General features: G+C 35.7%; 1 protein-coding gene across 1 annotated transcript in view; it reads left to right on the top strand.

The window, feature by feature from the left end:
• The window catches only part of LOC123666398 (fibrillin-1-like), a 42,614-nt gene that overhangs the window by 9,935 nt on the left and 5,432 nt on the right, over positions 1-27,247 (top strand). The window contains exons 3-23 of the mRNA XM_045600492.1: positions 8,815-8,893; positions 11,076-11,207; positions 11,538-11,613; positions 12,426-12,568; positions 13,575-13,698; positions 14,114-14,299; positions 15,536-15,718; positions 16,503-16,652; positions 17,233-17,332; positions 17,752-17,813; positions 18,804-18,932; positions 20,211-20,354; positions 20,887-21,028; positions 21,449-22,161; positions 22,429-22,686; positions 23,028-23,138; positions 23,757-23,933; positions 24,288-24,437; positions 25,418-25,572; positions 26,303-26,398; positions 26,989-27,116. Of these exons, the coding sequence (XP_045456448.1) occupies positions 8,815-8,893; positions 11,076-11,207; positions 11,538-11,613; positions 12,426-12,568; positions 13,575-13,698; positions 14,114-14,299; positions 15,536-15,718; positions 16,503-16,652; positions 17,233-17,332; positions 17,752-17,813; positions 18,804-18,932; positions 20,211-20,354; positions 20,887-21,028; positions 21,449-22,161; positions 22,429-22,686; positions 23,028-23,138; positions 23,757-23,933; positions 24,288-24,437; positions 25,418-25,572; positions 26,303-26,398; positions 26,989-27,116 (3,438 nt within the window). The remainder of the gene's footprint in view (positions 1-8,814; positions 8,894-11,075; positions 11,208-11,537; positions 11,614-12,425; positions 12,569-13,574; positions 13,699-14,113; positions 14,300-15,535; positions 15,719-16,502; positions 16,653-17,232; positions 17,333-17,751; positions 17,814-18,803; positions 18,933-20,210; positions 20,355-20,886; positions 21,029-21,448; positions 22,162-22,428; positions 22,687-23,027; positions 23,139-23,756; positions 23,934-24,287; positions 24,438-25,417; positions 25,573-26,302; positions 26,399-26,988; positions 27,117-27,247) is intronic.

The raw sequence follows: 27,247 nt of genomic DNA, 5'->3' as shown, positions 1-27,247 counted from the left end.
TTAACCGAACGTTTAGTGTTTTCTAATTTTTACGCAAATTTCACTCACTATATCAAAACAACTTTTTCGTCTCTCTGAGTCCTCCCGTGGCCATGGTTGCTGTAAAGTATCCGAAACGTCGGGCATGTAATAATTGTGTTTGCTAAACGAAAAAAACAACCGACTTCAATTACATCGACGAGTAATACAACGTAGATCGACGAAAAAATAGTCAAGTAACTACGCGTTATCAAAGATTACTGAAAAAGTAGTTATCAGATCTCGATAAAATTTATATGTGACCACATGATAAACATCAGCTTTCGATTAAATCAAAAATTATCAAAATCGGTATACCCAGTAAAAAGTTATTGCGAATTTTCGAGAGTTTCTCACGATTTCTCTGGGATCCCATCATCAGATCCTGGTTTCCTTATCATGGTACCAAACTAGGGATATACCCTTTCCAACAAAATAAGAATTATCAAAATCGGTACATCTAGTAGAAAGTTATGCGGTATAATACAACGTAGGTCGACGAAAAAAGCGTCAAGTAAAAACGCATTATTAGATATAACTCGAAAAGTAGTTGTTAGATCTCAAATAAATTTAAATGGGACCAATTGACACACACCACCTTTTGATTAAGACAAAATTTGTCGAAATCGGTCCACCCGGTCAAAAGTTCTGATGTAACATACATAAAAAAAAAAAAAAAAAAATACAGTCGAATTGAGAACCTCCTCCTTTTTTGGAAGTCGGTTAAAAACCTAATAAACCGCGATGAAATCCGAAAAACTTATTTCATTATAACGAATATTTATTTATTTAATAAACTAGGTGACCCCGCAAACGTTGTTTTCCCATATACCTATGCTATTACCCTCTAAATCGCCCGATCTCCCTTATAAGTTAGGGGTATGAAAAATTGATGTTATCCAATTCTCAGACCTACCCGATATGCACACAAAATTTCATAAAAATCGGTTCAGCCGAGGTATAGTAACTAACATTGTGACACGAGAATTTTATGTATTAAGAATAATCGGTTAAAATTATTAATTCGGTTATAAATATTATTCAATGTAAATTACTGTACGATAGTCGTTAGTAGGTAGAAACACTCTTGCAACTGTGTAGCAACTGAATGCAAAATATAGTTTTAAAGTTATCGCTCAGACTTCCTTAATGTAGCGAAAACAAATAACGGTCTAACTCTACGTCAGTAAAGCTTTTGTAAATCATTCATTACTTTTAGAAGTATTTATTGTAATACTAGCTGACTCGGCAAACGTTATCTTGCCGCTAAACGCTATTAAGAAACAGGAGTTGGTGGTGGAAGGGTGAAAATTTAGGATTGTATATGTATTTTTCAACGCCAAATCATAATAAAATAAAAAATAAATAATTTATCTAAAAATTGAAAATAAATTTAGGGGTTACCTTACCTACCTTACCTACCTTACCTTACCTTGCCTACCTTATCTTAGGGGGACTACTTAACACTAAAAATAGATTTTGTTCGATTCTCATCATTACAGCCTATACAGTCCACTGCTGGACATAGGCCTCCACAAGTTTACGCCAAAAATAACGTGAACTCACGTGTTTTGCCCATAGTCACCACGCTGGGCAGGCAGGTACCGAAGACGCTACGACAAAGCCAATTGTTCGATTCTCAGACCTACCCAATATGAACACAAAATTTCATGAGAATTGGTCAAGCCATTTCGGAGGAGTTTAACTATAAATACCGCGACACGAGAATTTTCACTTCAGCCTATCGCAGTCCACTGCTGGACATAGGCCTCCCCAAGTTCGCGCCACACATCCCGGTCTTCCGCAATCCTCATCCAGCCTACACCGGCAATTTTACGTAGATCGTCGGTCCAACGGGCCGGAGGACGTCCCACACTGCGTTTGCCAAGACGCGGTCTCCACTCTAGGACCCGTCTACTCCAACGGCCATCGGTCCTGCGACACAGATGACCAGCCCACTGCCACTTCAACTTGCTAATTCTGTGGGCTATGTCGGTTACTTTCGTTCTCTCGCGGATAGTCTCATTTCTAATCCTGTCTTTGAGAGAGACCCCAAGCATAGCCCGTTCCATTGCACGTTGTGCGACTTTAAACTTGTGGACCAGTCCCTTGGTCAGTGTCCACGTCTCGGCTCCGTATGTTAACACAGGCAGGACGCATTGCTCGAAAACTTTTGTCTTCAAGCATTGCGGAATCTTCGAAGTGAAGACTCGACGGAGTCTGCCAAACGCCGCCCAGCCCAACCGAATCCTCCTATCGGCCTCCTTCTCGAAGTTGTTGCGGCCTAGTTGGATAGTATGGCCTAGGTAAATATAATCCTGAACAACTTCGAGAAGGGTACCATCGACCGATACCGGTATCGGTATGACTTGGTTGTTAAACATAACTTTCGTCTTATCCAAGTTCATACAGAGACCGACACGTCGGGAGGACTCGTTTAGGCCGGCCAGCATTTGGCCTAACTCATCCAGCGTCTCCGCAAAGATGACAATATCGTCGGCGAAACGAAGGTGAGAGATGAATTCACCGTTGACGTTGATGCCCCGTTCCCCCCAATCCAAGGTCTTAAAAACATCCTCTAGCGCAGTGGTAAACAGTTTCGGTGATACTACATCCCCCTGTCTTACCCCGCGCCGGAGGGAAATAGGTCTTGTTCTTTGGTCATTGACATGAACGGTCATCGTCGCCGCGTCGTACATAGATTTTAGTACTTCGATATATCGCCAGTCGATATGACATCTCTGCAGAGAGTCCAGGACAGCCCAGGTCTCGACGGAGTCGAAGGCTTTCTCGTAGTCCACAAATGCCATACACAGCGGTTGATTATATTCTTCCGTCTTTTGGATAATCTGCCGAACAGTATGGATGTGGTCCACGGTGCTGTAGCCATTTCGAAACCCAGCCTGCTCTGGTGGTTGGAATTCGTCGAGTCTTCTGGCGAGACGATTCGTAACAACCCTCGAAAACAGCTTATAGACGTGGCTCAGAAGTGAGATCGGTCTGTAATTCTTTAACAGAGACTTATCGCCTCTCTTAAAGAACAGCACCACCACACTCCTGGACCACGCCTCCGGCGTGGTACCTCGGTGGATGACGGCGTTAAATAGTCTTGCCAAGGCTTTCAGGACAGGTCGCCCTGCGGCTTTAAGGAGTTCAGTGGTAACTCCGTCATCCCCCGGGGTCCTTCCGTTTTTAAGCTGCCCGAGCGCTGCACCAATCTCATCCTCTTCGAAGTCCGGGATACACTCCGAATAATGGCGCAACAATGGTGCCCGTGGATCTTCGGTGTCCCAAGTCGCAGGTTTGCGTGCGCTCGACGAGTACAGCTGTCCATAAAAATTCTCAACCTCTTCTCGGACCTGAGGGCGAGAGCAGACGGTTCTGCCATCTGCTGTTTTAAGCTTCGCAAGAAGGCTTCTCCCCAATGGTCTTTGGAAAACTTTGGACCCCCTTTTCTGCTCAATCAGAGTAGCAACCTCTCTCGTATTTGAGCAGCGGAGGTCTCGGCGAATAATTTTCCGTACCCTCTTGGAAAGAGCCCTCTGTTCTGGCGAAGCAGCCGGCAACTCGCGCCTCTGCCGCATCAGATCCAAGGCTTCGGGAGAAAGTTTGGACTGCTTCGTTGGCTTTGTTGGTGGAAAGTGCCTGCGACCCAGTGTACACACCGTCTTCACCACGTTGTCGGTTATCTCGTCCACGTCGCTAGTAGTTTCCAGCGAATCGAATCGGTTTTGGAGTTCCAACTGAAACTGCTCGGAGCCACATAGTATTTGGGGCAGCGTAGGTCGGAGAGTAGATTTCATCAAGCGGGTCCGCTCCTTTCGGAGACATATATTCAGAGTGCCCCGTACTAGCCGGTGGTCGCTGCCGGTGTTAAACCTGTTAACCACTGAGACATCTCTGAATATATGCCTTTTATCCGCTATGATGAAATCTATCTCGTTCCTCGTCACAGTATCGGGGCTTTGCCATGTCCACCTCCTTTGGGGCTTCTTCTCAAAAAATGAGTTCATCAAGAAGAGCCCCTCCGATTCGAGGAAGTTGACAAGCGTCTGCCCCCTGTGATTCCTGTGCCCCAATCCGTGTGGTCCGATGCTCGATCCGTCGCGGCCTTGTACTCCCACTTTAGCGTTGAAGTCTCCCATAACAACGCTGTAGAAGGTCGAAGTAGTGCCATGTATGGCCCTTGTAATATCTTCATACAAGGCTTCGACTTCATCGTCAGAGTGTGCCGAGGTCGGCGCATATACCTGTATCACTTTCAGGGAGTACCTGTCGGTGAGCTTAAGTACAAGGTACGCTACCCGGGTCGACACACTACTGACTTCCACAACGTTGTTAGTGAGAGTCTTGTGAACCAGAAAACCGACGCCACCTTGGGAAAGCCCATCACCTTCACGGAAGTAGAACAAGTGCCCGGAGTCCAGGATCATCGTGTCCTCTCCCTCTCTTCGGACTTCAGACAACCCCAGTATGCTCCACTTAATGTGACTAAGTTCTACCTCAAGTTCGGTGAGGTGATGGTCCAACCGTAGCGTGCGTCCATTATACGTAGCCAGGAATATTTTTCTATGGCAGCCTCCCGTACCCCGGTGATTCTTAGCACCCTCTACCCCACCGTTACCACGGCCGCTGCCGTAGCCGGGAATAGTGGGGCTGCCGGGAACTGAGGGCCTTATTTTTAGGTTCGAACTCATGGGGGTTTTTGCCCATAGTCACCACGCTGGGCAGGCGGGTTGGTGACCGCAGGGCTGACTTTGTCGCACCGAAGACGCTGCTGCCCGTCCTCGGTCTGTGCATTTAAAAAGCCAGCAGTTGGATGGCTATCCCGCCATCGGTCGGCCTTTTAAGTTCCAAGGTGGTAGTGGAACTGTGCTATCCCTTAGTCGCCTCTTACGACACCCACGGGAAGAGATGGGGTGGCTAAATTCTTTAGTGCCGTAACCACACAGCACAATTATATTAAAGCACATTAATATTAATCATACATTTAATATAAATACCTATAATTTCCATACGTATTAATCAAAGAAAAAAAAATTCAAATGAATATATATCGTAATTATCATATAAAAACACAAAATGAGTTCACTTTAAATATTGCCTTAGATTGAATTGTGGAAAAGTGAACAGACTAGCTTAGATTACCTCTTTGCCTTTCTTCACGAATTATTAACAAAAAAAAAAAAGCCATTAACTCAAGCAAATATCCAAATGATCATTCATATCTACTAGTTCTATCATTTTAAGGCAGCAAGGACATGGACACTTAGTTCCCGTTGAATTTAACGTCAACGATTCGTCAAATTCGTCATCTATTACAATAGTCTCAAAACTTGTAGAGGGACCCTCTGTAGGTATTGTCGCGTTATTATCGAAAAACGCTAAACATTCGTCTAAATGTTGATCCATCGGTTTTGTTACTAGCTTATCACAGCAAGGACATTTTTGTTCACTTATTGACTTATCCAACTCATTACTACAGCTAGGTTCTATTTTAATTTTAGGATCTGTTAACAAATCTTTTTGTTCCTTCGTTTTAAATGCATCTGATTTTTTTTTTTTTTTTTTTTTTTTACGAATTTTATATATTAGATATATATACACGAGAATTTTATATATTAGATATATACAAAACCGCCAACTCGCATGAGAGCAGCGTGGTGGATTAAGCTTTGATCCTTTTCTTACATGGGGAAAGCCTATGTTCAGCAGTGGCGAAATTATGTGTACTATTTGGCAGCGTAAGATGCTATTAATCCAAATTAATGAATTAATAAAAAATATAGAAAAGCATGAATGTAAACAAATATACATAAGTACTAGCTGACCTGGCGAACTTCGTATCACCTTATTTTTTTCTGAAATATAATAATAACATAATATATCAAAATAAAATATAGCCTATCTTTTAAGTTGGATCAAACTACACACGGTGTGCAAATTTGACTAAAATCGGTTAAGTAGTTTAGGAGTCCATTGAGAACAAACATTGTGACACGAGATTTATATATATTAAGATTACATATAGATTTGATTAGTTTCATCAGATATTTAACAAAAAACTTTTGGAAAATAATAATGTAAAGAAAAATAAAACTAATAATAGGTTAAACGTTCATGTGGAATTGTTGTAAGTTGTATTTTGGAGCTAAACTATGCAATTCGTAACTTTTAAATTGACTTGTAGTTAAATTTTTCTTATTTTAAATTATTTTATTTATAATTATTATGTCCACTTTCCTGCGAACCGTCAAAGAATACTTATAACAAATGGACACAACGTTAAATAATTTATTTATAATTTTATTTTAGTTTTAAAATTTGGACATTCGATCATTTTATAATTTTGACATTGTATTTTGCCCTGTTTTGTGTTGTTGTTTTCCTTTTTTTTGCGCTTTTCACATCGTATTTTATCGTGTATTATATATATTTATGTTATATTCTGAATTGTTACTGGATTATCACACAGAACTTGGTACGTGTATTATTAACGATATTATCATTTTAAATTTTTATTAATTGCTTATTGATAAATTTACTCATTAACTAATTATTTGTATTACTTGACGTGATAATGCATGTTGTGATAAACTGTAATTAAATGAATATTGACACCCTGTTGTAAACTCGTGTATAGTAAACTATTATTATTGTATCTTTTGTTGGTTATCCTTTAATAAATAAATAAATACTCATAAAATAATGATAAATAACAATTCTTTAAGTGGAATTGTGTTATCCGTCGTCCTTGACCTCATTACAAATACAGATCCGAAGTCGACCCAATTCCAACATGTGCGATACGACTATCCTTATTTTATTAATAACATTTATTAGTCATAAATTACAATACAAAATAATAATACTAATCACTACATAGTATAAAACAAAGTCGCTTTCTATGTCCTTATATCCCTATGTCCCTATGTATGCTTAAATCTTTAAAACTACGCAACGGATTTGGATGCTGTTTTTTTTAATAGTGTGATTGAAGAGGAAGGTTTATAGGTATAATAACATCCATTAAATAGTGGAGAAATACTGTTATTTTTGAGGTTTCTAATGTGATGTCGTAAATAATTCCATTTTTTCTGCTTACACTGCAAACGCAGCCTGAACCCTACGAGATTTATCAAAATAATCTACTTAGTATTGTACACATTGAAAAGGTCTGCAGAAAACTCCGCTATGGTATATGTCTATCTCTTATGGATATCCCACAATAACATTTTTTTATCATTTACTTTTTACGACAAATAATGGCTAATTTTCGAAGCGATTTTAACCAATACAGCATTAATCCTTATCTAATTAAATACCTTAAATACATTGATGATTTAATATAGATCTATATGGCCCTTTACAGCAAATGATTTAAATGAATATTTTCGAAGATATTACAGATTTAAAAATTGCGGTACGTAGCGTTTGCGGCGGTTCCGGCCGGTTTTTACTCTAAAGTTAACGCGTGCGGGCCACAGGCAGTAATGAATAAATCAAAACTACTGGATCGATTTGAATCATTTTTTCAGTGAATGACATAGGCTATAATTATATTTTATACCCGTGCGAAGCCGGAGCGGGTCGCTAGTACATAATAAGTTTACGATTAATGAATTAATATAGTAAGCTATAACTGTACCACGGTGTTTCACACGCGTCAATTTGAGGTAAAAATAGCCTCGGTAAATTCGGACTTCCTCGGTAAATGGACTATCAAATACAAAAATAATTTTTTGATTCGAACTAGTTGTTTCTGAGATTAGCGCGCTTAAACAAACAAACTTTTCTGCTTTTTATACGTAAAGATGGTAATTAGGTTGTGTTTTATTTTATTTAATGTTAATTGCTATTTGATGAGTAAGTTAATTTGGACTACTACAAGTGTATATGTATCTATTAACTACAATTTACTAACTACAATGTACACCCAGCTGCAGAGTAACCCATAAGGTTTATCTTCCCGTATCTCTTAAATCATGTGTCCAAATAATATATTAGTTATGTCAAACTCTATCTCTGTTCAACTAAAAAAGCCTTAATTACTTCATTTAAACTCACATAAAAAGGCTATCAGTGCCTTACTTGTAACAAGCTTTGACAGTTACATGTGAAATAAATCAAAATCAAAAACTGCACTTTCTAATTGTCATTTTACAAATTAAAACATTATAAATAAAATATTATTTTTGTAAAAGTTAAGCTATCACCGATTCGGAATGTAGATTCCGCAGAGAAGAATCGGCAAGAAACTCCGCTGTTACTCTTTTGAAAAATAATATATAAACTGTGTTTAAAAAATTGATAGTTAAACCCTAAATATTAAATTGTAACGAATTTTTCGAGTCATTAAATATCTCTTAAGAATGTTTTGTGTGGCTACGGCACTAAAGAATTTAGCCACCCCCTCTCTTCCCGTGGGTGTCGTAAGAGGCGACTAAGGGATAACAAGGTTCCACAACCACCTTGGAACTTAAGAAGCCGACCGATGGCGGGATAACCATCCAACTGCTGGCTTTGAAATACACAGGCCGAAGACGGGCAGCAGCGTCTTCGGTGCGACAAAGCCAGTACTGCGGTCACCAACCCGCCTGCCCAGCGTGGTGACTATGGGCAAAACACATAAGTTCACGTTATTTTTGGCGTAAACTTGTGGAGGCCTATGTCCAGCAGTGGACTGTATAGGCTGTAATGATGATGATGATGATGATGAATGTTTTAAATTATCTTTTGATAAATCAGTAAGTTGAAAGTGTCCAGATAGGTTTAACAATACATTTTTTTTTGCAGGAAAAAGATTGACTGCGAAAATGGAATCGACGTAGCGAAAAGTTTGAAAAGTTGCGGATCGACGAAAGATTCAGCAAAGGTTAGTTTTTAATTAAATTAAAATATATTTACAGGTAAGTCTTTAGATTAAAAGCCGTTGAATTATCTAGGCTCAAACTTAGACCGTTTATCGACGTAATTTCGTTACCAAAAAAAAAAAAAAACCTATCTAACTTCAAAATGACGGTTCTAAAGACAACAAGACTTAAAATTGAAATAGGAACAAAATATATATATAATTTTCTGTGTATTAACAGAGAAATATTTGGATTATGTTATCATTATTTATTTACAATTAGCAAAGATATCCGTAACATTGAAGAAAATAGAAATCTTCGAATTTCAATAAAAATGTGATTTCATATTTAGGGATATTTCGTTAACATATTTTTCTTAGTATAGCTGCTAGGACGCTGCAACGGAATTATACGCGGTACAAAAGAATTGGCATGCAAAATTCCATTAGGTAAAATGTTACAAATTAGATCCTTGAACGTAGTAACCGTATAATCTTAGTACATTATAAGCGTAGAAAACTAATACGTATAAAAATAATAATAATAACGCTTTGGTATGTTTAATTACGATGAAGACTACATATTCTTTACATTATTCAAGCCCTATTATATTATTAAAAGTTAATCTATATATATTGGCGCCTATCATAGGGTTTTTTTAGCCATAGTCACCGCGTTTGGCACTGCGTGTCGGTGACCGCAGTAGATGTTATAGTACACAGTAAACGCTGCTGCCCGTCTCCTGGAAATTTCCCGTATTAAATAAAATTAATTTAATATGCAAAAATTCCAGTAATTTTTTTCTCATATTTTTTTTGGAATTACGATGTACAAAAAATATGAGAAAAATAATTAAGAAAGAATTAAAATAATACATTTATGTATATAAAATGTAATCAGTTTTAATAATTCAATGTAAAATATCCCACGCGACAAAATAATCGTGAACGTGGCATACAGGCCTGCAGCTGTGTGTCTGTATTAGTAAATACTCAACTTTGATTTATGAGTTAGTAACGCGTCAGCTGTTGAACGTGCAACAAGTGTTTCGACCGCTTTGTTATGCAAGCGCTGTCAATAAAAACAGGACATAATTTTAGAAGAGCGCTTATATGTATTACTAACTTTTACCCACGACTTTATTCAAATGGAATAGTTATTTCGGAGATTCAGCATTTTCAATTTTTTAGGATTCTTCTTTTACATATATTTACTAATTTCTTTATCGCTTTTTTTAATCGACTAAACCCATCTGATGGTAAGCGGTTACCATAGTTTATAGTCACCAGTAGTACTTCTTCTTTTACTTTGGCTCCCTAGTCACCAGTAGTAACAAGAGCTTCCAAGCGTGTTGCCAACCCACCTCTGTCACTCCCCAGGAGCTCTCTACCTTACTCACCACAGAATCAGAACACCACTTGTGATCAGTATTATTTAGCCGCGATCATTTGTAAGTTTTTGGTAATTATTCAGAGGTTTTGCTCTATATTTTAAGGCTATATATCTCGTTGTGTACTACCTCCATCTTTATCAAGTCCTTAAATAAAAATTTCTTAATTTTGTCTTCGATAATGACAAACTTCCATCAACGATAAAACGTAGCCCATGTCCTTTCCCAAGATACCAAGGTATCTCTTTACCAAAATTTCACCAAAATCGGTTCAGTGGTTAAACGCGAAAGCGTTACAGGTGGACAGAGTTACTTTTACATCTATAATATAAGTAGGGACTATTGATAATGGAATTAAATAGAATAATATTCAGTATGTATGAAAGGAACATACTTAAGTATATCCCATATCATAAACGTATATTTATAACTTATACACAAGTGCTTGTAGAGACGATACCGAACATCATTACATAGTCAATTTTAATATTTATTTTATTTATTCATAATACATTAGAAATTTTATTAACTAATCTTGTTTGCAAGGGTAAATTATATTTTATAGTAACCGTTTTATGGTACATGCTATAATCGTGTAAGATGTTGTTTAAAGTTTCAATTAAGTTGCCAGTGTTGGGACTTATAATAAAAATTAGTTCTTACATTGTGTATGTTATAAAAAGTTTACTTACAACTATAATTTAGCTATACTAACTTTGCAAAGTATAATAAAATCATTTTTCGTTTCGTTACTGAACTTTAGAATAATCATAAGGAAGAAAAGTCACAAAGTGATCAAATATTTTTTTTTACAGAAATGTTGTGACCAGTGCAAGTCAGGGGCTATTATAGGTAAAGCCCGGGGCGCTGCCTCTTGCTCAGTGTCGGTGCACGGTAAGAGCGCTGAGCAACTATTAGCCGGAGAAGCTTTCTCACAATGTTGCAAGGTAAGACTTTTGTAAAGTAAGACTTTTTTAAACTAGGCTAATGGCCAGTTAGATTGACCGAACAGACTTAAACAGCGGGTAGAATAGACCTTTAAAACCTGTTTCTTTAATTAATTATCATAATCATATTATCAATAATATATCATAATCATTTTATCTGTTAGATAACGTCATCCGTCAAATAGTAATCCACGGTAAAACAGGTCTTTGAATTCATTTCTAGGAATTAAAGGTTTTAAGATGTTGATACAACCTTTGGCCACAGGAAAAAAAAAACAATATTTTGTTAGTTTTAAAGACAATTACAATAATATATTAATGTATTTGTAGGATGCAGTCAAAGATAGTAGTAATTCCCAAGACAAACATCGAGATTCAGTATCACAACCAAAACCAACCGAGAAGGGTGAGTTCACTTAAGATACTATCAATTTAAACTTGACACCATAACTGTTGATTAATAGCCTTTTCAATTTATTCAGAACAGTTTAAATCGATTCGATTGCCTGTCATTTAATGATGATAAACTCGTACCCTACATTGTAAATGAAAGGTTTATTTATGGAGAACAAACTTAATTTAATTTTGTGTTAACATTTATAAAGGTTAACTCGCATTAAGAAAATAGAGAGTCATCGCTGTCACTCAGCATAACCGCACTCATGGACTTATTAAATCGTATCAATAGTAGAACGCTTTTTCTAGATTCCACGGAACTAGTCGCGGTCACTATTTTGAAACTCCTAGTATTTTTATCCTAGATTTACTAAACATTACTGTCAATCTGCAGTCTTGAGTAATAAATCGCCTGTAATAAGTATACTGCATGGTGTTTAACAAAAGACGTGGGCGTTTTATAGCCCGTGGATGTTAATTTTAAATTTAAAATTCCCTCAAATTTCGCGCCATGGTCGTGAGGGATTTCAGTCACCTGTAATTATAGCGTTTGTAACGATTACTGCGAGTTAATTGGTCGTTATTATGACAGTAGTGAGTCCACTATTTCTTTAACGCGAATAGACTATATTAATATAATTTTTATTAATTTTTAATAGAATATCTACAATGAATAGCAGCTCTTGCTTACTATAATTTTAATGTTAAAACTTTTTAATTTTTTTCTCTACAGCAATGTATCTTTCCGTATTTTGATATGATTACAAAAAATATTTTTTGTCTCATTTGACTTCGCAGTACATATATTTCTTTGTATTTAAGATTTGTCAATGATAGCATCTAAATGTGAGGAATACGCGCCAAACGAGCTATGCGCCCATCATTGTATCCCCGTACCTGGTTCATACAAATGCGAATGTAATCCTGGATTTATGCTTATGCATGATGGGAAAAACTGTAAAGAGGTAACGTTTTGACGTTTCTTTGTTTAAACAATAACTTATATCAGTGTATTTCTTTATCGAGATCCAATAGATCTTAAAAGTGTCAGTTCTAATTCCGTATATGGCACATATTTGTCTTAGCCATACAAATGTTTGTAAACTATACATCTATACAAATAAATGTAATTGGAGTGTCTGTTTGTAGTATTAAAATAACCGCTTTTTACTAAATGCATATGGATGTATACACGGTACCTATTAAAAAATAACATTTTTTACAATTTTTGTCTGTTTGTCTGTCTGTCTGTCTGTTTGTTCCGGCTCTCTCAATCTCTGAAACGGCTGGACCGATTTTGACGGTCTTTCATTGGCAGATAGCTGATGTAATAAGGAGTAACTTAGGCTACTTTTAAATCAGAAATTTATTTGTTTTCTAACTCTGCGAACTGAATAATAACTTTTTTTATAATTCCACGCGGATACAGTCACGGTCACGGCTAGTTACTAAATGTAATTAGTGATTGTATTCTAATGTTTACGCGAATTTTACTCATTACAATGAAACAACTTTTTCTGGTGATTATCAAGCTATTAAAGTTGTTGAATTAATGTCTCGATATATTGTTAAACATAAAAATATAAATATATGTAAATATCAACGTAACAAGGTTCCACTACCACCTTGGATTTTAAGAAGTCGATCGATGGCGGGATTACCATCCAACCGCTGGCTTTGAAATAGGTACACAGGCCTAAGATGGGCAGCAGCGTCTTAGGTGCGACAAAGTCAGCCCTGCAATCACCAACCCGCCTGCCCAGCGTGGTGACTATGGGCAACACACATGATTTCACGCATTTTTGGCGCAAACTTGTGGAGGCCTATGTTCAGCAGTAGACTGCAATAGGCTGAAATGATGATGATGTATATAATTATATTCAAGTTTATTAATAATGACAATCTTGAGAGAGGTGATCTTGAATGAGATATAATCAAGATCTGGTATATTATTATTAAATATATATTTAGGTAACAAAGAACAGATGTAAGCCACACAACCCATGTCATCACAAATGCAACGACAATGGCATTGAAGTGAAATGTTCCTGCAGAAGGGGCTATCAGCTGATGGCTGATAAGAAATCTTGCGAAGGTATGGAAAATTCTCGACTTCTCTTATAAATAATAATATATAAGTTATGCTAGATGATAAAGACGATTGAGTATAAGTTTATCCGCCAACCCGCAGCAGCGTGGTGGATTAAGCTCTAATCCTTCTCCTACATAGGGAAAGAGGCTTATGCCCAGCACTGGAATATTACAGGCTAAAGTGAGTATAAATCAGAGCAAGAAGTTGAATAAAAATGAATTTTACGTCAGAACTGCGAGAGAAAGTTTGGGAGAAAGACAGAATGCAATATTTTAATAATTTTTAATTCGGTGAAATAGCTAAATGGAAGAAATAAACGGTAACCAGATAACGGAAGCTTGATTTAGGTATTTAAAATTTATCTCACTTTTGAGGGAGTATGTGACCCAGACCCATTATTATTATTATTAATGATTTTGATCTGTTCTTGTTTTAGATATAGATGAATGCGCCTTGGATCCTCCCTTATGTCTGCCAGATACTCAGTGCTTCAACATTCAGGGTTCATATAAATGTATTCCTGTGAAAAATCCCAAATCTAGTCACGAAATTGGTCAGTGTCCTCCAGGATTTGCAAAGAATTTTCTCAATAACGCTTGTGACGGTAAGTAAAACAAAACGAAAAAAAAAACTTAATATTACAAATCATTAGCCTAACTTAAAAATCAGACAATCTTTATGTAAGATGCTATCATTGTAATGTATCAGTAAAATATAAATAGCTAAGAAGTTGTTATGAAACAGAAAGAACGAAACAAAAGTTAGTTAACGAAGCAGTTTGGAAATAAAAATGATTTATATTGTAGAATATTTCGTTTTTATCATCTTCTTTTTAACCGACTTCCAAAAAAGGAGGAGGTTCTCAATTCGACTGTATTTTTTTTTTTTTTAATGTATGTTACATCAGAACTTTTGACCGGGTAGACCGATTTCGACAAATTTTGTTTTAATCGAAAGGTGGTGTGTGCCAATTGGTCCCATTTAAATTTATTTGAGATCTAACAACTACTTTCGAGTTATATCTAATAATGCGTTTTTACTTGACGCTTTTTTCGTCGACCTACGTTGTATTATACCGCATAACTTTCTACTGGATGTACCGATTTTGATAATCCTTTTTTTGTTGGAAAGGGGACATCTCTAGTTTGGTACCATGATAAGGAAACCAGGATCTGATGATAGGATCCCAGAGAAATCGAGGGAAACTCTCGAAAATCCGCAATAACTTTTTACTGGGTGTACCGATTTAGATAATTTTTAATTTAATGGAAAGCTGATGTTTATCATCTAGTTACATATAAATTTTATTGAGATCTGATAACTACTTCTTGAGTAATCTTTGATAACGCGTAGTTGCTTGACTATTTTTTCGTCGATCTACGTTGTATTACTTGTCGATGTAATTGAAGTCGGTTTTTTTTTCGTTTGCGAGCAAACAATTATACATCGAAGTAGATTACTCAATTTTCATTACTTTTTCCTATATTAAGTATTGATCTATTTTCGACTCTCGATAAATGGTAACTTTTTCAAAGTAACAATACTGCAAATTTATTATTTTAAATGATCCTAGTTACCTTTTCGCATTCGACATATGACATATCCTCGGAGAACTCGATAAATAGGGATTAAATGAATCTTTGGCATTAATAATTCAATTACATATCACTTTTTATTTCACATTACTTACCTTGATTGTTATTTTCAAACTCCCGATATTTTGAGTGAGTCCGCGTGACTGATGAATGTTGGGAGTTTCAAAATAAAATCGCAGTAAATCCTGCTTGATAAAAAGTGTTCATAGTGACAGTCGAAGTTTAAAAACATAAATCCCTTACAGATATAAACGAATGCAAGTTACCCACCCCTCCTTGTCCCTCTTACCTCTGCCAGAATACAATAGGTGGGTACAAATGTGGAGGGCTCACCGGAGATCCTCTGAAGTTTTTCAGTAAACAAAAACCACACGTAGAAGATAGATGTCCTCCCGGTTTCAAAAGTGGATTAAGTGAAGAATGTGAAGGTAACAAAGATAAACAAACAAACTTTGAATATATTATATTACAAGAAAATTCTTTATGGGCTTGGAAAGAAATATATATGACTGAGGTAGGGCACAGCAGGAATTTCCTGCTCAAAATATGGAGCGGCCCGACTGGGATAGTAACCTCGATCTTACAGAAGATCACAGCAAAATAATACTGTTTTCAAGCAGTATTATGTTCCCGTTGGTGAGTAAGGTGGCCAGAGCTTCTGGGGGGGATTGGGGATTGTGGGTCGGCAACGCGCTTGCGATGCTTCTGGTGTTGCAGGCGTCTATAAGCTACGGTAATCTCTTGCTATCAGGTGAGCCGTACGCTTGTTTGCCGAACTAGTGATATAAAATAATAAAAAAATAAAATTAAAAATGTTTTCATAGCCAATTTTCAACACAAATATTACTCAAAAGACCAAGATTATATACTCCGAAATAAAATATATGAACTAAGCAAACAAAAAACGTTGAGGAAAATTAGACTAAAATATACTAGATGGGTTTTTAACTTAATTTTGTTTATTTAACTCTTTATTGCACATTTGAAATTACGTAAGGAAATTAACAATATTATATCTTAAAAAGCTCTAATCCTTCTAAGCTCTGACCCTTCTACATGGGGAAAGAGGCCTATGCCCAGCAGTAAAGGTAAAGCGTATCTTAAGAAAATTCAAAGGCGACCAAAGATTAATTTTATTTCCTGTTTTCTTTTAATATTATATTTTACTTTAATATTATATTGACTTTACTAATGTATTATATTTTTTTATAGATATTGATGAATGTTTAATGGGTAAAGATGATTGCAATAATATGTCCCAGTTCTGTATAAATACGCGCGGATCATTCCATTGTCAAGATAAAGGTTCGAAGCACTGTCCACCCGGATTCAAAAATAACGCCATCACCAATAAGTGTGAAGGTATGTATTTCATTTTCGATATTTTATTCTGAATTACACTTTTGTTAAAGTGAACTCCAGTCGCGTGTCGAAGCTCTAACAACACCTTTTTTATTAGAATTATTTATATTTGATACTATTTTTAATTCATTTACCTTAGAATTTAAGTCAACTGCAGCTCTTAACAATGACTGTATTATTCACTATGTAGATAAGTCATATCTTTGCAAGTAATGTTCCACTGTCTGTGTTAACAATCGTTTACGTTGTAGCTCCGTACCGTTGAAAATTTTAAGTATTCAAAAAAGATAAATTCGTCGTTTATGAACCGTTTTTGATTGAAAGCAGGATCTGATGATGGCATCCTAGAGAAAGCGAGGGGAACCTGCGAAAATCATGGTGGCGACTAGTGCATTTGTTAATTTTTTTCGTCTACTAACCTTGTACTTACTTGTCGATGTAATTGAAATTAGTTTTTTTTGGTTTGCTAGCAAACACAATTATACATATAATGTACGAACAAAATTTAAAACTATGTTTAGTTAAGGTATGTTTTTCGAGTCATCAATATATGGTTTTAAAGCTATACTTTGATTTTTAGATATCGACGAGTGTGAAGACGGTCAAGATATATGCAGACCAGATCAGATTTGTGTCAATGTGCTTGGCGAATATGACTGTAAACCAAAAATTGATCCAAGGTATTTATTTGTTTTTTAAATGTAATATTTTTTATTCATTTTTTATTGATTTAGTCTGTAACGTCCAGTGACTGGGTAAAGGCCTATTCCACTATACAGAAGGGTCGGAGCTTCATCCACCAAGCTGCTGCTCCATATGGGTTGGTAACTATATTCTCTACTATGAGTAATGTTCGCTATCAAGTGTTTATGATAACAACCAGGACTAGGTAGGTAGGTAGGTAGTACTTTCCAAAGCGCAGTGGAGAGTCTGAAAAGGACATACACCCAGACATGTAATAAATATTTGTATTAATACAAGCCTAAGCGGGTATCAAACCCGCGACCGCCTGGCGCTTCACTTGGCTACATAAATCACTACACCAAAACTACGAAGTATTATTACGTATTTGGTATTACCAAAGATTTTCCATTTTTAGGAATACCAAAATAAAGTGTCCTGAAGGCATGAGATGGGATCCGGCTATGAAGCAATGTGATGGTATGATTTAAAATACTATTAACTGCATTAAAATTATTTATTCCTAAAAACGTATTTGATTCTGTTTTAAATATTACACTACATAAATTAGCTTATTATTAATTTTATGTTTGTAGTTATATTAGCTAAGACTGGATGTTGTATGTATCTAGAACTTAAAAAGTCTGAAAATATTTCACTGTAGGATAAAGAAATTAACAGGATAAAGATTGGGACGAGAAATTAGAGAAAGACGTTTATTGTATTAGTTACTTACAAATTCTGATAAATATGTGTTAGCAGATAGTTTTTTCACAACGAGATATGATTGTTATCGAGTTTACGATAATAACCGGAACTGGTATGATGAGAAAAGACCTTAAAGCACACAAAGCCCTAGAAAGCACTGACCACTTTTCTTATTTCGTACTTTTGATTTTCTTTTATCTACGGAATCATTGCTGGTCTGTTTCTTATAAATTACTAGCATCCCACCACGCCTTCGGGTATTTAACAAAAATTTCATAATTGACAATTTTAATACACACAAAAATTAGTAAAGAAAGTTGAATATTATCATTTTATTTAACTTTTTTTACAACTTGGGTTACATTATTGGATATTTAGTAAAAATCCTTTTTTTTAATATAATATAGCCTATGTCAACCGAGAATAATGTAGCTACCCAAAACTTTCAAATCGGTTCAGTAGTTTCGAAGCCTATTCAATGCAAACAAACAATTAAGACTTTCCTCTTAATTAATTATATACTTTATTGCACTTCAAAAAATATACAAAAATTACACGTATAGTTGATGGCAAAGGTGGTCTTATCTTAGAAGAGATCTCTTCCAGTCAAGCAATGGTCACGAGAGAGAGTGTTATATAGCGGCTTTATAATATTAGTATAGATTAATTGTCTATTTCCGCTCCGATTCCGTTTTTATCAATTAAATATCGCTTATGATAACATAACAGTACTTTTAGTAGAACAAACCAATTTTCTTACAGACATCGACGAGTGTGTGGAAGGGACACACCTCTGTGATCAATACCAGAACTGTTTGAACACTAACGGCAGTCACGAATGTCACTGTAAACTAGGATTCGAATTGGATTCTACTCTTGGAGCTTGTGTTGGTACGTCCTAAGCCAATTTTTATCTAGTCTTATCTTTTATTTTTACAAAGAACTGTTCTAAGTAAGATGCTTAAGCTAAACATTTCATACACATAATATCAAAAATGTACACTTAGGGATTACGTTCCGGTGTCGTTTTCAATCCGGCCGATTTGGTCATCCGGCAGTCGGTTTCAGTTTCGTTCAATCGGTTTAGGTCAGTTACAGATACTCAGTTTTAGAAAGGAAATGTCAAAGTAAATATATGTATTATTTACTTGACTTACTGTAGTACTTACTCATGAGTAAGTACTCATTGTAGTAAGTAAACGTTTTTTGTATTCGTTACTGTTACAAATTCTGAGTATTTAAAAAAATAATTAAGGATGTGCACGGCTTGTGTTATTTGATCGGGAAAATGTAAAAACATAACACATGTATAATAAAAAATTGCCTTCTGTGATAGATCCCTGCGAAATCATCCGAGTCCGAATTTATGTCTGTTTATGTTACGGATAAATTTTTTAACCGCCTTAAAAAAAGGTTACTCAAATCGACCGTTTATGTATGTTCGGGGATAACTTCGTCGTTTATGAGACGATTTTGATCATTCTTTTTTCGTTGAAAAGGAGATATCCCAGGCGTAGTACCATGATAAGGAAACCAGGATCTGATGATGGAATCCTAGAGAAATCGAGAGGAACAATCGAAAATCGTAGTGGCGACTAGTGCCTTTGTTAATTTTTTCGTCATCTCACGTTACTTGTCCATGTAATTGAAGTCATTTTTTTTCGTTTGCGAGCAAACACAATTACTATTTTGGATATCCGATTATTTATTATATATTTTGGTATCCGATACGGATACTCCGTTTATTAAATCCTTAGTTTGAATCTTTTATTTCTTTTCTGCAACTACAATATGAATTTCTTAAATTCTAGCACAATAAGTCAAACAGCTTAAGTGTTGTTAACTATAAATAGAATTGAATACCGCACCATAACGCAACTATCAATAAAGTCTTTTATTTCAGCGCCACAGGACATTTAAGAACTACGCTCTATCTTTCAATAGAGCGGTTATTTTCTCAAAAAATATCATCACCGGATCTGGCAATTTGGCAACAGATCCGGTAGGTGCAAAATGATACCGGAACTGCCGTATTACCAAATCAGGTTTAGTGGATTGCAGTCCCCATGTACATTTCCTCATAAAAACTTACCACTAAGTACTGAGAAATTTAGTAGTGTTATCTTTGTTTTGACCCCTGAACTGTCATCATAATCATGAATTCCCTAGATATAAATGAATGTGCGACCGATCAAAACAACTGCATCCCGGACTCCCAACGCTGTGACAACACGGTCGGCTCTTTCCTCTGTATCAGACTGTTGTCTTGTGGAACTGGCTACATCATTCACCATTCCTCCAGTACTTGTGAAGGTACATTTTTTATTTCTTTGCTTTTTATTATGTGATGAAAATTTTTAATTTCCACACGAGTTTTGATATTTAATTTGCTAACAAATTTCAGGCTTAACTTCTGGTGACCCTTTTCATGTTAACTTTTCCTTTACCAGATAAATTTATAATCTACTTCAATATTACCAGCGAGACCGTACTTAATTTTTTTTTTCTAAAATCAAATCAAATAAAACAACAGTATGAATACAGATGACGCATTAGCGCATCGGTTGCGGTGGTGGCTTGAGACAGTTGCGCTGGCGATCGCGGGTTCGATCCCCGCACATGGCAAACATTTGTATTGGCCAAACAGAAGTTTAATGTGGTTTGGTTGTTTGTGCTTGTGGAACCCCGACACAGGAGAAAATCTTACTGGGGGCCGTTGAGTATGGGTCGTTTGTATTTATATTTATTTTTTAGTATAGCTCAGTATATAACTCCGTTTATCACAGATTACTATGATACCCAAGGAAGTGTAACGATAGGATTTTAATCACCCATTTCTTAACAGATATAGACGAGTGCGCTCTGGGCACTCACAACTGCGACCGTGCGGGCCCCGAGTACCAATGTGTAAACATACCTGGCTCCTTTCGCTGTCAGAGGCGCCACACACCAACGCCAGTATACGATTACGAGTACTACGACTCAGAGTATGTGTGATTTAGTATATGACTGTGTAATTATACATATATCCATTTGGGTATATTTTCTTTGATAAAAAAATTGCAAAAAAAATTGAATATACTTTGATTTTGTTGATTTATTTTTCGTAAAATTTGGTCATGAAGTTTTTAAAATAAGTTATTAGTACAATAAAAAGTTAACTTTAAAGTCGGAGAAATTAAACTTTATCCCCGAAATAAGTCATCTAAAGCATCTTATATAGCTTCTAAAATGTCAAGGAATTTTAAATTAAATATGTTTCTAATAGAATAAACGTTTTAAGCATAATTTGAATTTGAAACATGAGTTAGTAACTGTTATAGTGCTCATTTCAACTTTTCTGGTGATTTAAATGATGGAATGACTGTTAGTTTGGTGTAACAGTAATTTTATAATTTTGTTTTTAGAGAGGAAATTGATGAAAAAGACATAAGTCAAAACAACTCGAAATCTGAAAACGTAACGACTACAACGCCTAATCCGACTACAATTGAAGTAAAAACCGTATCGATACCCCAACCTACAGAACCCACACCTGAAGAGCCAATAGTCATACCTATTCCAGAAAAACCAGCTGATCCTTTTGACAATAGTATAATTAATGAGCCAGAACAATCAAAACCAACTCAACAAATACCAGAAGATAGAAAAATATTTAATAGCATCCAACCACCTGGTGAACCGAATTCTCTTCCTCAACCACAAGAACCAGAATACAAACCTATAGAACCAGATTATAAACCCATAGAACCAGAATACAAACCCATAGAACCAGAATACAAACCCATAGAACCAGAATACAAACCCATAGAACCAGAGTCTCAACCAACCGAACCTACCAAACCTGAAACTAAGCCTACTGAACCAGAATATAAACCTGAAGTGTATCCTAAAACTCCTGAAACTACTAACAGTCCTATACCAGAAGAACCAACTCCACCAATCGTTATTACTGTAAGTGTCACTGAAGAAACAGCAACGGTTAAAGGACATAAAAATTACGACGGTTCGGTTGTAGTCGATACTAATAAAGTTCAAAAAGACAAATGGACTGTTATCAATCAAAAACCAACAGATTGTCAAGCTGGATTTGAAATGGATGATTATGGTGCTTGTTTTGGTAAATGATTATTTTGTATACACTTCACCTTTTATATCAAAAATACGGCTATAAACTATGATGATAATGATGTGATGAAAAAAGATTAAAACATTTTAGATTTGAAATAAACATGTTATAATTTGTAATAGAAGCATCTGAAAAATAGCTTTTAAAATCCGATGATTTTTAAAATTTATCCTTTTGAAAATTACATCTTCAATTCGTACACTACAATATTTGAACCTTTTCTTATATACAATTGTAATATATCAATTTTTGTTTTAGATATCGATGAATGTGCCACAAATCGCCACAGCTGCTCCGGTTTAACAGAATCATGTCGTAATACTATGGGAGGTTATATGTGCAATTGTGCGATTGGATTTAGGAGAGATTTGCCTACAGGAGCTTGCATTCCTACTACGTCTTCATCATCTACTACTAGTACTTCTACTAGTACTTCTACTAGTACTACTACTAGTACTTCCACTAGCACTACCAGTACTACTACACCAACACCTCCAACTTCATCTAGTACTAAAGGTGATTCTGTAATTAATGTTACTACTCCTCTTTTTTTGAGTTTACTTCTTACGAAACGATATATGCTCCGTGTTATGAAAAAAATGTCGTGTTACGAGTGTATCGTAATAAACAGTAACTTTGAGCATTGACGCTGAGTCCCGAGAAAGAGTGCCTTTTTACCACATAAAGTGTTTTGAGAAAGGGATAAATATATTTTTAAATATTAATAAAATAATCTATCGTAACGAGTTTACTCCTGTCGCGTATCGGAGCTGACACATGCAGTTTTTTAATTTATATGTTTACAAATATTTAAAATTATTATAAATTATTATAAAATTTATGTATTTTTTTTTAAGATTACTTTTGGGGCTATCCAGATCCTCGAAGTATGACATCGAGACCTTTTAGACCGAGAAACAATTGCGATGTCGGGTACCGTTGGAATCCTAACAACAGAAAGTGTGAAGGTAAAATTATTGTTATGTTCATCATCATCATCATCATCATTTCAGCCTATTGCAGTCCACTGCTGGACATAGGCCTACACAAGTTCACGTCAAAATGGGGCCAACTCATGAGTTGCCCATAGTCACCACGCTGGGCAGGCGGATTGGTGACCATTGATTAATTGTTATGTTGTAAAACTAAATTTATTTTCTTGTATTTCATTGTATAATTTTTATCTTCGGACGTGTTAGCATGTCATGTGTTATTCAGATAAAAGTCAAAGAGCGGTCTTTGTTACTTTGATAGTTCGCTTTATCATAATATCAGTAAACTGTTTTATAAGGTTAGCTAATTTAACAAAAAAAAAAGTCCGAGAGAGAAAAAAGCGTGTTTCGGACTATATCTAGACTTTTTTTATTAGTCTTACTGCGATTTTCAGAAAACACACGCCTATCAGAAACAAATTTCAGGCTGTACAAAAAACTCACGGGTAACTAAGAGCCCGTGGATGTTGTGTAGCTTAATGAAAAATCACCCAATTAATGTCATAACTTTACTTGTTATATCGAAAGTAATTATAACAGATATGATATTATTTTCAATTATAGGAAATAATCAATAATTTACTTTAATTTTAGATGTAAATGAATGCACAAATGGACAAGCAAACTGTGCTACTGGGGAGGTTTGTATCAATACAGACGGTGGTTATAGGTGTGAATGTTTACCGAACTGGAGACTCGACCTCGACAGACACAGATGTATGCCGGTCTGGGATGGTGAGAGATTCCCGCCTGGCTATAAAAATCTACCAGGTAGGTTTTTTACCCGGTTTTATTTACCACCATTTTATTTATCATATTTGAATACCGTACTACCACGCTAATAGTTGCAGGTAATACAGATTACCTGTAACTATTAGTTCTTCATTTCTATGGAAAAAAAACGTTTCTTCATAATTACTTTATCTAAATTTATCAGAGATAAATAAAGAGAGATATCTTCTACATGTATATTATTATTTATTTATTACTGTCGATGTAAATTGCAGACGCTTTTTTTCTGTTTTCTATTGTTTTATTTAAAAGGGATGTATGTTGTCAAAAAATATTTATATAATGTTTAATGTTATGTTAATTGTTATTATTTTACAAAAATGGCTTTTGCAGTTTATCCCAAATTCGATGCTAACGCTATAATACCAGAAACCAAAGGCACTGTAAACGTTACTATCGCAGAAGATAAACATAATGAAGACAGACGAACAAAACGCAGATGTCCTCTGGGATATAGACTTAGTAGGGACGATACTTGTGAAGGTAATGTTTACCCTCGTATTATTTATAATAGTAAAATATAATATAACTTTACTGATTTACAAAATATTACAAATGATAGTAGAGAAATTCGAAATATGTATAAAATGTTTGTCATAGTCTGGTAGGTATATTCCACTAGTTGTTGGTGACAAAATAATTAAAACAAATGCATTTTAATAACAAGCCAATGAGAACCAAGATAAGGCTTTAGATTAAGAACCGTCGAATTATCTAAGCTCAAAATTTGACCTTTTATTAACATAATTTCATTACAAAAAAATATCTAACTTAAGAATGACGGTTCCTAAATTCCAATCGTATTGAAATACTATCTTAGTGATATACACGCTAATATCAAAAAGGCATTTAATTTAACAAAATTCGAACTTCGCATATTTTAAAATTATCTTTGCATATATTAAAAAGAAAATAAGGTGAAAGAAATAAATTTATTTGCGCCATTAGAAAAATTGCAAATATAACTTTTTTTGTACACAGAAATATAATCGGTTTCGTCTCTATCATAAGGGAACGGAACCATATCAAACGGAGCCCATACCCAGAGCTTTCAACCTTACCAGGGCTCCAAATGGATACCAAAATTTATCTTTATATCTACCAAAGTAAATTATAAAACTTATATTTCGAGTTGATATTAAAACTTGATCCTATAATACAACTGTAGTTTTTTTTCATATTATTGAGATTCTGTATATCTTTAATATTTGACTAATATAATTATTCGAAACCCCATTTTTTTATCAAAAAATGGCTTGGATAAATACTCTCTATCTACTCTCATAATGCTCTACTCTATAAAACTTACAACTTATTACTTTCCAACAGGGCCCCAAAAATTTGTCGATGCTCAAGGGCTCCTACATGCCCTTAGACGGCATTGTATATAATTTATTTAATTACTTGTTTACATGGTGAGATATATGGTATACTTGAAGTAACTATGACTAATTCTACCGCAGACATCGACGAATGCACAACTGGGGAAGCCCAGTGCGGCCCGCTCCAGCAGTGCACAAACCTGCGCGGCGGGTACACGTGTAGCTGTCCACTGGGCTTGAGGCTGGTGGGCGACCACCAGTGCGAGGATATTGACGAGTGTTCGCTTAGCGGCCCGGTGAGTAGATTGATTGATTTTTTTCTTTTATACAACTAGGTCGGCGAACAAGCGTATGTGTCACTTAATGGTAAGCGACTACCGTAGCTTATAAACGTCTGCTACACCAGAAATATCGCAAACGCGTTGCCGACCCTACCTCCAATCTACCCCAGGAACTCTGGCCTAGCCTTGACCTTACTAATAACAAGAACACAACAGTGCTTGAAAACAATATAAATAAATAAAAACAGTATTGTGTAGGTGAGATCTTCTGTAAGATCAATGTACTTCCCCAGACGGGCTACTCCAGATTTTGAGCAAGATATTTCCTGATGCACTTAATTCAATGAAAATTTGTTTCGGCTAGTAATATCATACTGCTGAGCATATTCCTCTGTTTCCGTGTAGGAGTTGAATGCTTGTATACATGCTTTAAAATACTTTGTTACAAACATTGCAACTAATTTTAATATTGGTTCACCTTCATTCCGCTTCATTTTATTCATGTCCTTTGCCCAAAGGTTGTTTACAAGAAATCGCTCTTTCAGTGAAAAAATGAGCTGTATATTTGTATATTTTGTTTTTTTTTCATTGTTTATTTTTAGCGTACAATAAAGAATATTTGAATTTGATAATATTGAACTAAGTAATAAATTTATTTTGATCTAATTCTTAATTCTTTCGATTCGATGTTCAAAAAAAAAATTCAATCAATATTAGAGACTAATAAAATTATCGATAATTTCAGCCAGTGTGCTCACAACACGCAGACTGCCTGAACACGATGGGTTCATACCAGTGCCACTGCCACAAGGGATTTAAGTCAGCTCCAATAAACGATAAGGTTTGGTTTACTTATCATTGATTTCTTTATTTTGTCAATTTTCAAAATTTCTATCAATTTCATTTGGTAACTTAACAGCACCTATTTTCACACTAATTCACTCTTTTCTAGAAGAAGAAGATGTTAATACTCCATATGTCTTTACTATACGTAATTTGGAGTTTTTAACGAGTAGACGCCGCGTTGGCGCAACGGTCACATCCATGGATTGTATCTGTTGCGCTGGTGGTTGCGGGTTCGATCCCCGCACATGACGAACATTTGTATTAGCCATACAGGTGTTTGCCGTGGTCTGGGTGTTTGTGCAGTCCTTGTGGGTCTCCCCACCGTGCCTCGAAGAGCACGTTAAGCCGTCGGTCCCGGTTGTTATCATGTACACCTGATAGCGATCGTTACTCAGAGTAGGGAATATATCCGCCAACCCGCATTGGAGCAGCGTGGTGGATTAAGCTCTGATCCTTCTCCTACATGGGGAAAGAGGCCTATGCCCAGTAGTGGGATATTACAGGCTGAAGCAATGTCTTTACTATACGTAATTTGAAGTTTTTAACCTTGAATTGAGTATTATATAAAAAAAATGTTTTGTTTAGGTGTGTGTGGATGTAGACGAATGTCTAGAGGCTCGAGCAGGAACATTGTGTGAACAACGGTGTAACAATGTGTGGGGCGCCTTCCGCTGTAGCTGTCATCGTGGATACCGTCTCAATGCAGACAATCGGTATGCTATACTTTTAATAACTACGGTGATCCTTTGATCCGGATATTAATTGAACACTATCTATTTCTTTATATCTTTCTATCATGTTATTAATAATTTCTATAGGACTTTCCACGATTGGTATTTTGAAA

This window comes from Melitaea cinxia, chromosome 26 (genome assembly GCF_905220565.1).
Source record: "Melitaea cinxia chromosome 26, ilMelCinx1.1, whole genome shotgun sequence".
Taxonomy (NCBI): Eukaryota; Metazoa; Arthropoda; class Insecta; order Lepidoptera; family Nymphalidae; genus Melitaea; species Melitaea cinxia.
This window is presented reverse-complemented; position numbering and strand designations above follow the sequence as displayed.